General features: G+C 51.9%; 1 protein-coding gene across 4 annotated transcripts in view; it reads left to right on the top strand.

Annotated features, from left to right (window-relative positions):
- SGK1 (serum/glucocorticoid regulated kinase 1) overlaps nt 1–14,311 on the top strand; it is an 87,611-nt gene that overhangs the window by 65,413 nt on the left and 7,887 nt on the right. Inside the window, exons 1-3 of one of the 4 annotated variants that reach the window (XM_074144432.1) lie at nt 13,320–13,529; nt 13,640–13,716; nt 14,176–14,252. The exons of 1 other annotated variant lie outside the window; for it this stretch is intronic. In XM_074144432.1, coding sequence (XP_074000533.1) covers nt 14,229–14,252 — 24 coding nt within the window. In that variant the 5' untranslated portion in view covers nt 13,320–13,529; nt 13,640–13,716; nt 14,176–14,228. Of the gene's footprint in view, nt 1–8,786; nt 8,810–9,618; nt 9,836–13,319; nt 13,530–13,639; nt 13,717–14,175; nt 14,253–14,311 lie in introns of those variants that run through there. 2 more of the 4 variants (XM_074144433.1, XM_074144429.1) reach the window with 2 other exon arrangements.

Below are 14,311 nucleotides of genomic sequence, written 5' to 3'. Positions count from 1 at the left end.
TGAGGGTGGCAGAGCCCTGGAAGAGGCTGCCCAGGGAGGTGGTAGAGTCTCCTTCTCTGGATACATTCAAAACCCACCTGGACACGTTCCTGTGCAACCTGCTCTAGCTGGACCTGCTTTGGCAGGGGGGTTGGACTCCAGAGGCCCCTTCCAACCCTGTATCATTCTGTGATTCTGTGATTCTGTTGCCATGTAGGTGGTGGGCTCTACGTCCAAGGAGCTGAGCATGGGATTGAAAGTCACAAGCCCTACAAAACGCTGCTTCTATTTCAGGCTCATCATATGACAATGACCCAAGTCATCCCACTTCCCCATCTCTTCATTCTTTAAAATGTCACTCTTAACATTTGCCTGCGTGAGGGCTTAAAGGTCTCTGGATAAACACATGCAAAAGTGAAAATCGTCGCTTAGTGAAAGCCATGAATAACAGGAGTAGCAACACAATTCCCTGTAACTGTAGAGAAGTCCTCAGTGCTCTGCTTTGCAAGTGACTACAGCTGCTGTTGGCCTTTCTGTATTTAAACTCTATATTCACCCTCAGTGGTTCATTTGTCTGCACAAGGGGTACAACACCAAAGGCCAAAAGTCTTGTTTTCAACCCTCTGGCTCACTGGACCGTACTTTGCTTAACCTCTCTCCGCTTCAGTTTCTTCACCTGGAAGTTCTAAAGAACTCCACTGTCAACAAAATATGAACTGCTTAGTAATGTTTCCTATATTGCAGCAGGCTGAGACATGTTTGCAACATGCCAGAGTTCCGGGAGTTAATTTTTCTAATGGCCTATTAAAAATACATGGAGAAGGCTGATTCTCTTTCAGAATGCCCTGGAACAGCCCTGGAACAGGCTGCCCAGAGAGGTGGTGGAGTTTCCATCTCTGGAAACATTCCAAACCCGCCTGGACATGTTCCTGTGCAACCTACTCTGGGTGGACCTGCTCTGGAAGGGGGTTGAACTAGATGATCTCCAGAGGTCCCCTCCAACTCCTGTGATTGATTCTGTGATTCTGTGTGTAAGATCAGTGGTATTACACCCACTGTTTGCCTTGTACACTGACTTAGACATCTGCCTCCAGCTTCAGCCATGCCAGGTGAAGGGGCTGTGCCCAGATGCTCATCACCTGGGTGACTCACACCAGTTAGTGGGAGCTCACCCATGGAGATCTTCCAGCTGATCCAAGGGTCGGTGACACCCACCATGTGGGTGCTGGTGAGCAGCTGCAGACGCTCTGGGGCGAGGAAGCCCTTGCTGAAGGCTGGAAAGGTCATATACTCACAGCCTGTGGTCTGTTGCATGATGATGCATGGGTGGGTGTCTGTGCTTGTCAAAAACCTCCTGATGCTTATCCTTGAATTGGATGAAAAGTTAGAGATAGCCAAGCTTGAGTTAAGAGGAAGAGACAAGAAACCTCAGAGGCAAAGTTGTTTGGCCTGATACACATAGCAGCAAATGTGTTATGCAAAGAGCCTGGGTAGATCTTCCAGCAGCTCCTTCTGGTCCTGAAGTCCAGTAAACCCATGGCCAAAACATTTGAGCTCGGCTGCCTGAAGTTCAGCACCTCTTTGTGGAATCACGTAAAGCACCTACAAAAAAAAAAAAAAAAAAAGTAAAGGCAGCTTCTATCAAAGTAAACGAAGCCCGTATCAAAGGTTGCAAATTCACTTTAGGGCTTAAGGTGTTAAAAAAAAAAAGTAGACTAATTGGAATGCTACAAAGAAATTCCCGGTGCAGCGAAGGACTGAACAGGTTTGAAAATAGCATCTGGAAGTGAAAAAAAGAAATTAATGCTGCAGATGTTTGTGGCTTTTCCTTTCTGTGCCTGCCTGTGAAACAGCTGTGGGACTTTTTTTTTTTTTGTCTTACAGTAATATTCTTTGTGGGGATTGCGTGCTGTGGGAAAAGCACTTTCCTGGCATTTTCGGCAGGTTGGATGGTGGCTGGTGACACTACCCAGTTGCCAGGTCAATGGGGATACAGTTATACTTCCTTCCCTTCCCCACAAATCTGGATTCAGGTCCTTTTTTTGAATCACAAGAAAATCTTTTAGGTGTCAGTGTTTCCAAGTCCCACATTTTTCACTGTGATTGGAAGCTGCTGCTGGGAAAGGAACCAGGGCCGTAGTAATATCAGATAGGTAGGATTCCACCAAGGTACAGTAGATGCCTGCAGTACCTGCTCTGGCTCTTGCCATCCTAAGTTGTGTGTTTACAACGCATGGAATTACACAAATGAGGTTGGCAGATATGGAATATATATTGCTGTACAGTAATCTTGATCTAGCTATTAGAATGGGAGAAAGTTAAGTTTGCATTTAATTTTTGGTTCTGCCACAGACTTCCCTCGGATGAGACACATTGTCTACCCTGTGGTTTCATTCCTGCTTTTATAAAATAGAGCTAATACTTCCACATCTCTCAGGGATGATACCGGGCACAGTGTAAGGCAAGATAACATCAAGTAATTTCAAGAAAGCTGGTATGTCTTGTCTATCCAGCCCAATCCAGAACCACGCAGGGCAACTGGCTGGAAGCCAAGAAGTAGAATTCATCCTTGAGGAGCACTATGGAACATTATACCATTGTTACAAGCCTTCTTCCAGGTCCACAGCTAGACTGGACTGAGCCAGGCCAGGAATCTCTGCCTATCATGTATGGTATTTTAACTTTCCCTAAGATTTTATCTTTTTATATAAATATATATCAATCGGGAAAAAAAAATGACCAGCTCTCTCAGGGTATGTGGACAATACGATCCTCTAAAGTAATTCCACATCTTTTACATGTGAAGTTTCAAAACTAAGAAAAAAAATAATCACCTGTGATTAAAAAAAAAAAGCCTCTACCTATCTGTGGGTTTCAGGCTCAAATTCCTTCAACTAAACATTAGACAGTGCCTGATGCCAGCCACAGATTCACTGAGTTGCCTCCAGGGTGCATATTTGTCTCTTCTGACCAAAGAGGGTGACTTTGGTGACCATACACCTAACTCAAATGCCAAAACTTAAGAAGGCTCAATATATTATGAGTGAATATATAAATATTTTTACTCCATTTTGGACCGGTTACCTAGGGTAAAATTAACACCTCTTCCCTCACCCTCTGGCTTAGATTAATTAGTGTACCCTCAGAAATACTGTAATAAGCCGACTGAAAGCAATGGACCCAGATAACTGTGGCAACTAGGTCCTAAAATTAGACATCACTGGAGAGAAAACCCCTATAGAGAAAGCTCTGTGCATGTTGTGCATCCTTCTGCCCGAGAAGCCTCTTCCACTTTCCGAAAGAAAATCTCCTAGAAATAACAAGGAATATTAAAGCAGGCGACATAATGGCAAGAGATGTGATGGTGGCATCACCAAGAGGAGAAGCATTAGGACCTGAGAGCGTGAGCCTCCCTTTAGCAGGCCTCTGTTTTTATACCCAACTCATCTCCGAGAATCCAAGTTGCTGTTTCAAGTTAGCAGCCAGCTCAATATCTCTCTAGCAAAAATGCCTCTCTTTGACTAATTTGCTCGCTATTTACAGTATTTGGTGCCTTAACTCCAAGGTTGCCGGAGGGCTTGAAGGCTTAAAGAGATCTTTCTTTTAAGATAGTGAACTAAAACGGTGATGATGGGGGTTTTGTATGCACGTAAAAGGCACTGAGATATCATGGTAACAAACACCTCGTGGAATATTGCATGAAGAGATAAGGGAGAGAAAGATGACCTGATAGCTAGGTTAGATCAGCTACCATTTGAGGTGCTGGAGCAGCTCCAGAGAAGGGCAACAAAGCTGGTGAGGGATCTGGAGCACAAGTCTTGTGAGGAGCGGCTGAGGGAGCTGGGGGTGTTCAGCCTGGAGAAAAGGAGGCTGAGGGGAGACCTCTCCACAGCTCCCTGAAAGGAGGGTGTAGCCAGGGGGCAGTTGGTTTCTTCTCCCAAGGAACAGGCGATAGGACAAGAGGAAATGGCCTCAAGTTGCACCAGGGAGCTTCAGATTGGATATTAGGAAAAATTTTTGGACTGAAAGGGTTATCAAACGTTGGAATGGGCTGCCCAGGGAAGTGGTTGAGGCACCACCCCTGGAGGTATTTAAAAGATGGGTTGACATAGTGCTTTAGTGACATGGTTTAGTGATGGCTTTTTATCACTTAGGTTGATGGTTGGACTTGATGACCTGAAAGGTCCCTTCCATCCTAGACAATTCTATGATTCTATGAATTCTATTTGTATTTTAGCACATCTGTTCAAGCAAGGGGTACAGGGAAAGTTGTTCATGTTGTATCCTTGATAGAAAATACCTAAATCCATCTCTACTATTATCCTTCCAAAGGCAAAGTTTTGGAAGGAAAATCTGAGTGCTGGAATCAGCAGGCAGCGCCTGCTCGCACTGTTCGCTCCAGAGGACCTACCAGCTCCTCATATCAGGCCTTGTGGCCAAAGGAGAGCAGCAGACTGAATTCACAGCATCGCTAAGAACCTACATTTTTGTCCTGAGCCTTTTTTTTTTTTTTTTTTATCACTTTGCCCTCTAATAATGGTTTTACCTCCTTCACCATACCAACATCATTCAGTTCCGAGAAGACCAAACCCTGTGCAGTCATAGAATTTTAAGTTCACAACAACAATAATGAATTTAGCCTGGTTTTATGAGGACTCTAAGCTAGAGAGGCTACACAACGCCGCGAGGACTTACACTAATAGGGGGGTGGAGTGGGGGGGACACACTCTCAGAGGAAGGCATACAAATGTGCTGCTTCTGCAGACACCCCTCTCTGACTGCTACGGCCTGGAATACCTGCAACATTTGCTCATAAAGTGACGACAGCTCCGTCAGACCCAAATCAGCGTGCTGGAATTAAAATGGAAGCGAGGGCCATCGTTTATCAGCTGTTTTAACGAGAGGGCAGTGCATCTAAAGGATGCTGTAATTTTCCACTGCTTGCTACAAGGACGGGAATTACTTTTTTTCTCGGTGCAGCCCTGCATCACTCCGTGATCCCGCGAGCGTAATCCCTTGGCACTAAAGCCTCTTATTGACAACGCAGTAAACCTGCTCCGTTAAACATCGGGAAAGGGAAATCAAAGATGTTCCAAATTTGTCTTTGGCAAAAATATGACACTGAAATCAATTAGATGTTTCCAGATCAATAGGGGCTTCAGTCAATAAACCTCCTGTCAGAGCAATGTCTAGCAGACCTGTTGACAGCATTAGAAAGCTCCTGATTTAAAATCTCTGCTGGGGTTGTTATTAAGGCTGTTACTCAGTTCCTTATCTATTTATTGCTACTTGCAGACATCATTTGTGGGGGCAGCCAGAAGGTCTCGACTGAAAGTTTTGGCTGTTGCACATGAAACTTAATTACAAGGTCAGAGACAAGAATTTGTTTGTTGGGGATTTACAGGAGGAAAATAAAAGCTTTTGAGATTTTGCTTCAGAAGCCAGACGCTGTTAGGAGTGCCACCGCCTTTCGCATGTGGGGGCTATGTCATTCCTGCAGTCCAAGGCTTGAATTCCATCTTTCTTTTAATTAACCCAAAGCCAAATACTGCTGAAAATATTTGCAGGCTTTGTGGAAGTTTCCTTCCAGAGTCAGCCAAGTAATTCTAGGAACAGTTCAACCTGCTGCATCCTAAGGTCTCGATTCAGCAAGATTCGGCAAGCAGGAATCCATTCATTCAGCATTGAGTTCGTTGCCAAACTGAAGTTCAGGAGCTATCAGAGAATCTAATTCCTGAAGGATGAAGGCACTGAATTACGTTCATAAATCTTCCTCCGCGGCAGACAATGAGGACCAGGACAGAATCAGAGGAAGAGAGCTCACAAATTCCAGTTACCATGTGGGCTGCTGAAGTCTCTGACCTTCCTGAAGGGCAATAGGGAAAAGTTTCTCTGTGCCTTGTAAATACCTTCAGGCAGGACTAACATCTACCCATCCACCGCAGATGAAGAAACCCTCCAAACAGGAATAGCGTGGCCAGCAGGAGCAGGGAAGTCATCGTGCCTCTGTACTCGGCACTGGTGAGGCCTCACCTCGAGTACTGTGTTCAGTTTTGGGCCCCTCACTACAGGAAAGACATTGAAGTGCTGGAGCGTGTCCAGAGGAGAGCCACCAAGCTGGTGAGGGGTCTGGAGAACAAGTCCTATGAGGAGAGGCTGAGGGAACTGGGCATGTTTAGTTTGGAGAAGAGGAGGCTGAGGGGAGACCTCATTGCCCTCTACAACTACCTGAAAGGAAACTGTAGAGAGGCGGGGGTTGGCCTCTTCTCCCAAGGGAATAACGACAGGACCAGAGGAAATGGTCTGAAGTTGCGGCAGGGGAGGTTTAGATTAGATATTAGGAAGAATTACTTTACTGAGAGAGTGGTCAAGCACTGGAACAGCCTGCCCAGGGAGGTGGTGGAGTCACCATCCCTGGAGGTATTTAAGAAACGTGTAGACGTGGCTCTTCAGGGCATGCTCTAGTGCCCGGGATTGTTGGTTTGTGGTGGGGTGTTGTGTGTGGGGTTTAGTTGATGGATGCTGCTTGCTTTTTTTTTTTTTTTTTTTTTTTTTTTTTTTTTTTTTGGGGGGGTGTTGTTGTTTGTTTGGTTTTGTGTTGTGTTTTTTTGTTTGTTTGTGTGTTTTTGTGTTTTTTTTTGTTTTTTTTTTTTTTTTTAATGTGGTTGGACTCGATGATCTCAAAGGTCCCTTCCAACCACTAAGATTCTGTGATTCTGTGATTCTGTGATTTCTCTAGGGAGACAAATTTCCACGGTCCAGCTACTGCTGAAGGTGCTTTGAACTGCATTGGCCGACACAGGCCCACGCTAGTGATATGCATATGTCCATTCTTTAAGATGAATTGAATCACATGCCTTCCGGCTTTACGTTGGGCATGTCCCAGTCTCAGCGTCAGCAGGACCCTAGAATGCAGTTATTTGGCGAAGTCAAACGCTCTACATCAGGTTGACAAATCAAATCAGCTCTCTTTCTTCTTGCCAGTGAGCAGCAGTTCACAGAATCACAGAATCACAGAATGATATGGGGTTGGAAGGGACCTCTGGAGATCATCCAGTCCAACCCCCTGCCAAAGCAGGTCCTCCTAGAGCAGGTTGCACAGGAAACTTTTCCAGGTGGGTTTGAATGTCTCCAGAGATGGAAACTTCCACCACCTCTCTGGGCAGCCTCTTCCAGGGCTCTGCCACCCTCACAGGAAAGAAGTTCCTCCTCATGTTTAGATGGAACTTCTTATGTTCCAGTTTGTGCCTGTTCCCTCTTGTCCTGTCACTGGGCACCACTGAAAAAAGACTGGCCCCATCCTCCTGACACCCACCCTTTAGGTATTTATAGGCGTTGATCAGATCTTCCCTCAGTCTTCTCTTCTCCAGACTAAAAAGACCCAAGTCCCTCAGCCTTTCCTCATAAGAGAGATGCTCCAGGCCCCTCATCATCTTTGTAGCCCTCTGCTGTACCCTCTCCAGCAGTTCCCTGTTCTTCTTGAACTTGGGAGCCCAGAAGCGGACTCCAGATGGGGCCTCACCAGGGCAGAGTAGGGGGGCAGGACGACCTTCCTCGACCCGCTGGTCACACTCGTCCTGTTTTGTGAGCTGGTGAAACTCTGTGACTAAAAAACCAGTATCATGCAGCTCAGAAGTGCTATTTAAGGCTATCAGATGGAAGGTATGGGCCCAAAGTCCGTGTAGGTGAGCCTGGGTTACCAGCACCAGCAAACAGTGCACCCCAAAGGGACAGGGCAAGACCAGGCAACTATTGGGTGATTTGCCCCCAAAACAGCCCTGGCTCCCAGGAGTTTGTGGAACAGGAACATTCCAGGTCAGACACACCACCTTTGTAGATAAATCTTTTTTTTTTTTTTTTTTTCCTTTTTCCTATGGATTTGCCCACTCCTATGGATTTGAACCCATCCACACTTTTGGTGCCCTTGTGTGGAGTCTCCCTTTCCTTTTCATTTTCCATGTCCACCTTCATCTTTATTTTTATTCATTTTGCTTCGAAAAATGGTTAATTTGGAAGTTCAGGAAAAATCGTCAAAATTTTAGCCTGAGGGGAAAATAATAACATGAGCGTGAGACATCACTGTCATTTTTTTTATTCTTCTCTTGTGTGTCCTTTTTAGCTGTGCACTCCTAACCCACCGACTGTGCAAATTCTTGATGCAAACCCTTGCAATTTATGGAGATTTTCACAATGTCTGGTGCTTTTTCTGGAAGAGTCGGCCTTCGCAGAAGGGGGATCTTTGGGTACCTTTTCCTTGCCGGTGTTCTCTCTCGCCCCCTTTCTAACTGTGAAGGTGTTCGCTGCGAGCGTCGTTGTAGAGAAAAGTTTTAAAACGCAAATTTAGGGCATTCAGGCTTTTAAGCCAAACCCAGCTCTTCTGATGGTTGGACTCGATGATCCCAAGGGTCTTTTCCCACCTAGATGGTTCTATGATTCTGAAAATGACTTTAAAACGCCGCGTGAAGTATAGAATCATAGAATCATAGAATGGTTTGGGTTGGAAGGGACCTTAAAGATCATCGAGTTCAAACCCCCCTGCCATGGGCAGGGACACCTCCCACCAGACCAGGTTGCTCAAAGCCCCATCCAGCCTGGCCTTGAACCCCTCCAGGGATGGGGCAGCCACAGCTTCTCTGGGCAACCTGTTCCAGTGTCTCCCCACCCTCACAGGAAAGAATTCCTTCCTAATATCTAATCTAAATCTCCCCTCTTCCAATTTAAAACCATTACCCCTTGTCCTGTCACTACATCTCCTGACAAAGAGTCCCTCTCCGGCTCTCCTGTAGGCTCCCTTCAGATATCGGAAGGCTGCTATGAGCTCTCCCTGGAGCCTTCTCCGGGGAGCCTTTATAAATAATAACAATTCGTCCCTTGGGAGGAATTCCTCCCTTCCACATTAAAAAACCTCCCTGCCGTCAAGCGTCCCCCGCCCGCCCGGAGGAGGAGGAGGAGGAGGAGGAGGACGGGGAGGGGGCGAGGGTCGGTAACCGGCAGGTGGGTGCCGGGGGGACGGAGGGACGGAGGGAGGGACACCGGCTTCCCGCGGCGGGGCGCGGCCGGGGGTGCGCGGCGCCGGGCCGGGCCGGGCCGGGCGGAGGTTGGGAGGGGGGGGGGAGGTCGGGGGGGGGGGGTGCCGCCGCCGGGGCGCTGCCGGCGGAAGGCGCTGGGTGCCAGCCCCGGAGCGGGGCGCCGGTCCCGCCCCGGCGCTATCCGGCCGGCGGGGAAGCCCGAGCGGGCAGCAGGAGCCATCCGCCCCCCAGCGGGCAGCGGCAGCACCCCCCCCCCGGCACGGAACCCTTGCTTTTTTGGGTGTGTGTGTGTGTGTGTGTGTGTGTAGGACCCGCTCCGTGGAGGTTTGGGGGGGGGGGGGGGGGGCAGCGTGGGCAGCGCCTCCTTCCGTGGGGCAGGGTTGTTAGCGGCTGCCGGCAGGTCAATTAGGACCGGAGTGGCCCCCCCGCCCCCATCCCCTCCCTTCACATCACACACACACACACACACACACACACCCCCCTCCTCCCCGTGTGTTCCCCCCCCCGCCGCCCGCGCGTGTGCGCGCTGATGACAGTAATTTTGAGGGCGATGTTGCAACGGGGCAGAGTGTGCGGGGCGGCCCGTGCTGAACTTTATAACGCTCCCCGCATGTCAACCGCCCTCGCTATTGCCTCCATAAAGGGGTCAGCGGGAGCGGCGGCCGCCCTCGCCGCCTCCCTCCTCCTGCCTCCGGGCCGCCCGGCCAGGAAAAGGAGTTCTTTGGGATTACGGCGGTCACCGGGAACTCAGCCACAGCCTCAGCGCTGCCGCGGCGTCCCGGCGGGGGGCGAGATGAGGGGCAAAGAGGAGAAGTCGTCGCTGAAAGGTGGGTTCCGTCTCTCTGTCGGCGGGACACCCCCTTGCTCTGGCAGGAAAACTGCTCCCCCCACCCGGGAAAACTGCACCCCCCACCCGGGAACACTGCACCCCACACCCGGGAAAGCTGCTCCCCCCAGCCAGGAACACTGCACCCCCCCCACCCGGGAAAGCTGCTTCCTCCACCCGGGAACACTGCACCCCCCACCCGGGAAAGCTGCTTCCTCCACCCGGGAACACTGCTCCCCTACCCGGGAGAACTGCTCCCCCACCCGGGAACACTGCTTCCCCCACCTGGGAACACTGCTTCCCCCACCCGGGAAAGCTGCTTCCTCCACCCGGGAACACTGCTCCCCCCACCCGGGAAAGCTGCTCCCCCCAGCCAGGAACACTGCTCCCCCCACCCGGGAAAACTGCTCCCCTACCCGGGAAAACTGCTCCCCCCACCCGGGAACACTGCTCCCCTACCCGGGAGAACTGCTCCCCCACCCGGGAAAGCTGCTCCCCCCACCCGGGAAAGCTGCTTCCCCCACCCGGGAACACTGCTCCCCCCACCCGGGAGAACTGCTCCCCCCACCCGGCAACACTGCTCCCCCCGCCCGGGAAAGCTGTTCCCCCCCGCCCCGCCGAGCAGCCGGGGGGACCGGGGGAAGGGATAGAGGGGGGTGCGTGCGGGGGGTGGTGGTGGTGGGGGGGATGTTACAGCTCGGGCAGCGTTTGGCACGGGAAAAGGGCCAGGTGGCTGCAAAAGGACCGATGCGAAGCGGGGGGGGGGGGGCGAGTGGCCACTGGCCGGTGGTGGTGCTGCTGCTGGTATAACCGGGTCGGAGCTGGGGCAAGCGACGGGCTGGCACTCGGAGGGGGCCGTGGGGAGGAGAGAAAGGGGGTCGCAGCCCCTCCGGGTTGCGCAGAAGAACGGCGGGGAGGCTGTGCCGGTGCTCGCCCGGGGGCTGGGAGCCGTTGGCATCTGCCCACAGCTGGCGGGAGTGCGGCGGGGAGGGAGGGAGGGAGGGAGGCAGCGCCGCCGGCCCGGCTACCGGCCGCCACGTCGTAGAGCCCGGAGGGAGATGCCGGGGGAGCAGCGATGGGGGGGGGAACGGGGGGACGGGACGGGAACCTGGGTTCCCCCCCAAAAAAAACTGCGGGTCTCGAATAGTTTTTAGCGGCAGAACTCTGAAAACAGTCTAGAGGGGGCAGAGGAAGCCGGCTGTTCCTGTGGCAATCGATCAAGGCTTTTTGGCGTTTAGGGTTTATTTTTTTGGTGGGTTTTGGGGTTTTTTTGGGGGGGGAGGGCTGTCTCCGCTTCCGTCAATGAAAGTGGCAGTTTTTTTGCAACAGAGTGAGAGGAAAGCAACAAGTGGGAGAAGCTAGAGCCCCGCCAGCCTCAGCCGGCTTCTCCTCGCTTCTCCCGTCGCCTCTTCCTTCCCCGGCGCCGGTTCCCCCCGCACCCCCCCCGCACCGCGGCGGCGGGGCCGGGCAGAACCCCCCCCCCATCTCGGCTCCGGGAAGGACACCGGCGGCCCGGTGCGGAGCCGTGCAGCATCCCTCTTTGCTTCGGGGCTGTAAAAGCCATTGCAGAGCTTTTTTAAGACCTGTGCCCACCTCGGGGCGGGGGGGGGGGGGGGGGGGGGTTACTGGGGGGGGCGGTTATCTCTCTGCTCCGGGTCACCCATCTTGCTGTTCAGGCTGAGCTGCAGCCTTTGACGGCTGCTGTGGCGGGGTGCTTGCCATCATCCCCCCCACCACCACCTCCTCCCCCCCTTCCCCCCCCCCCCCCCCCTCCCGGAGGCAGACGGCACAGAGCTGCCAAGGGATGCCGCCCAGCGGCCGGCTGCGGTTGGGGGGGGAGGCGGCAGCAGCAGCGAGAGAAAAAAAAAAATATATTAAATTAAAAAAAAAAATAAAAAAGAAGGGCTCCAGGCGGGGGGGACGGGGGGGGACGGGGGGGGGAGGGACGGGGGCACGTTGCAGCTGGAGCCGCTGGCCGCAGCCCAGCGCCCTTCGCTCAGACAGGGAGGCGAAATAACGCGCATGAATTAACGTCCCGTCGGGTGGAAAGTTCCACCCGGCTGTAGCGCTCAGGAGCCCCGCACCCCCCCGGCCAAGGGCTGCAAGCGGGGATGCGCCCCGGGGTGTGTGTGTGTGTGTGTGTGTGTGTGTGTGTGTGTTTGGAGGATGAGGAGGGGGAGGCCGTGATACCCTTCGCCGCGTCCTATTGAGCCCCCATACACCCCCACACCCCCCCTCCTCGTTGGGGGCGGTGGAGGGGGGGGGGGGGGGGGTCCCCGGCAGCATCGCTTCACCCTCTGCTCCGCGCACGCACCAGCGCTGCTGTCGCGCCCCGTTGCGCCCGCAAAGAAGCGAGTGAGCAATTAAATTCCGGGTACACGGTGTTCCCAAATGACCGTGTACAGTGGAAACAAAAAACTGCCGACCGGGGGCTGGTTTCTTTTTTTTTTTTTTTTCTTTTCCTTCCCCCCCCCCCCCCCCCCCTTTTATTGCACTTGTCCAACCCTCGCTCATCTCCCCGGCTCTTCTAGAAGCTGTTCTCCTCCAAATTCAGGGGACTGGGATTTTTTTAAACTAACTTCCCTTATTATTACAAAAAAAAAAAAAAAAAAAAAGACCTTGGCATTTTGGGGTTTGGGGTTTGTTTGTGTGGGGTTTTTTTTGTTGTCTTTTGTTTTGTTTTTCCCTTTTATTGCACTTGTCCAGCCCTCCGTCATCTCCCCGGCTTTTCTAGAAGCAGTTCTCCTCCAAGATCAAGGGGCTGGGATTTTTTTTGCCTCGTTTCCCTTTTAATTAAAAAAAAAAAAAAAAAAAAAAAAGACTTGGGGGGGGGGAGATTTTTTTTTTGGTTGGTTTTGGTGGGGTTTTTTGTGGGTTTTTTTGTTTGTTTTTTTTTTTTTTTGCTTTCAGTAACGTCCCAGCCCGGCTCAGGGCAGTGCAACAGAAGGGACGTTTTGTTTATTTTATTGAAAACCGGGCCAGGAAATCTTGGTTTTCCTGAGTCACCGCGTCCCTTATCGCCCTTTACCGGGGGGGGGGCGGGGGGGGGGGAGATGCCTTTACCGGGGGGGGGGGGCGGGGGGGGGGGGGAGATGCTGCGGGGCCCCGTGAACGGACGCGGGGTGCGGGGTTGGGGGGGGGGGGGACACACGACACCCTTTAGGAAGAGGTGCTTGCCCAGAACAGAGCCAGATTTCAACTCGATATTAAAAGAAAAGCGGGGGGGGGGCGGAAATAAATGGATTTGATTTGTTTGCTCCTGGATGCGGGTGGGGATGCTGGGGGGGGGGCTCCCCCGGGGGGTGGGCCAAGGTAGGGAGGTGGCAAGGGCGGCGATGCTCGTCCCACCCCCCCTCGACGTCCTCGGAGGCGGCCAGTGGCCGCCTCCGAGGACGTCGAGGGGGGGGGGAGGGGACGAGCATCGCCGCCCCGCCCCGGTCCCCGCCCATCACCGTCGCCACTTAAGCGCCGTCGGTTGCCTCACCGAGGCAGTGCGGTGCTGGGGAGAGGCGGTGGAATCGGAGCTTCGTATCGGCTTTTATTATTTCTTGCACACCCACCCACCCTCGCCTCCCCCCCCCCCCCCACCCCGGTCGCCTCCTCTTGGCTCCAAAATGACCGTGAAAGCAGCCGAGGGTTCTGGTCCTACTTTGACTTACTCCAAGATGAGGGGGATGGTGGCCACATCCTCATCGGTGAGCCAAAAAATCATTTCTTGAAGGATTTTGGGCGCTAGGCTGTGATTTTTTTTTTGTGGCAGGATGGCTTAACGATTTTAATTCTCCTTGTCTTTTTTCCTCCGTAGCTTTCATGAAGCAGAGAAGAATGGGACTAAAACGACTTCATTCAGAAGATAGCCACCAACTCCTACGCGTGCAAGCAGTGAGTATCAGAAATTTTGGCCGGATTTCAGTCAGAAATATGACTACCTATTGCGAGAGCTAGTTAAAAAAAAAAAGAAAAAAATAATATTTGTTTACGGTAATGCTTCTGGCATGACTGTTATGGAAGAGTTAATTGATCTCCTTGAGGGTATTACTCACTTGGCAACAATCCTAGTGAGCTGGGTTTGGGGAGAAGTAAATCGGGATGGGGTTTCTAGTGACCCGTCCCCATTTAGAACTGTACTTACAGGTATAAAATACATTTCTTTGCATGACGGAGTTTACTTCCCCTACATAAATTTTTACTGCTTTAGTCAAATAGATTGTTTCTGTTGCCTTCTGTAATAGCCCAAACCAAAAACTCAGTCTTTGATCCGTGCGTGCCCTCTGGTGGGAAGATCTGCCTGATGCTTCTGGGAACTCTTTTCTAATCATGCACGCTCTCTTATCCCTGCAGCCCCAGAAGTTCAGTCTATCCTGAAAATCTCCCAGCCCCAAGAGCCTGAACTTATGAATGCTAATCCTTCTCCTCCGGTAAGTAGCTTTTACTCAAGTTGAAGCGCTTTTTTCGCCAGTTAGTCGGAATCAGAGTG

Source organism: Numenius arquata, chromosome 2 (assembly GCF_964106895.1).
Source record: "Numenius arquata chromosome 2, bNumArq3.hap1.1, whole genome shotgun sequence".
NCBI classification, from domain to species: domain Eukaryota; kingdom Metazoa; phylum Chordata; class Aves; order Charadriiformes; family Scolopacidae; genus Numenius; species Numenius arquata.
Note: the sequence above shows the minus strand (reverse complement) of the source record. Positions and strands in the feature narration are given on the sequence as shown.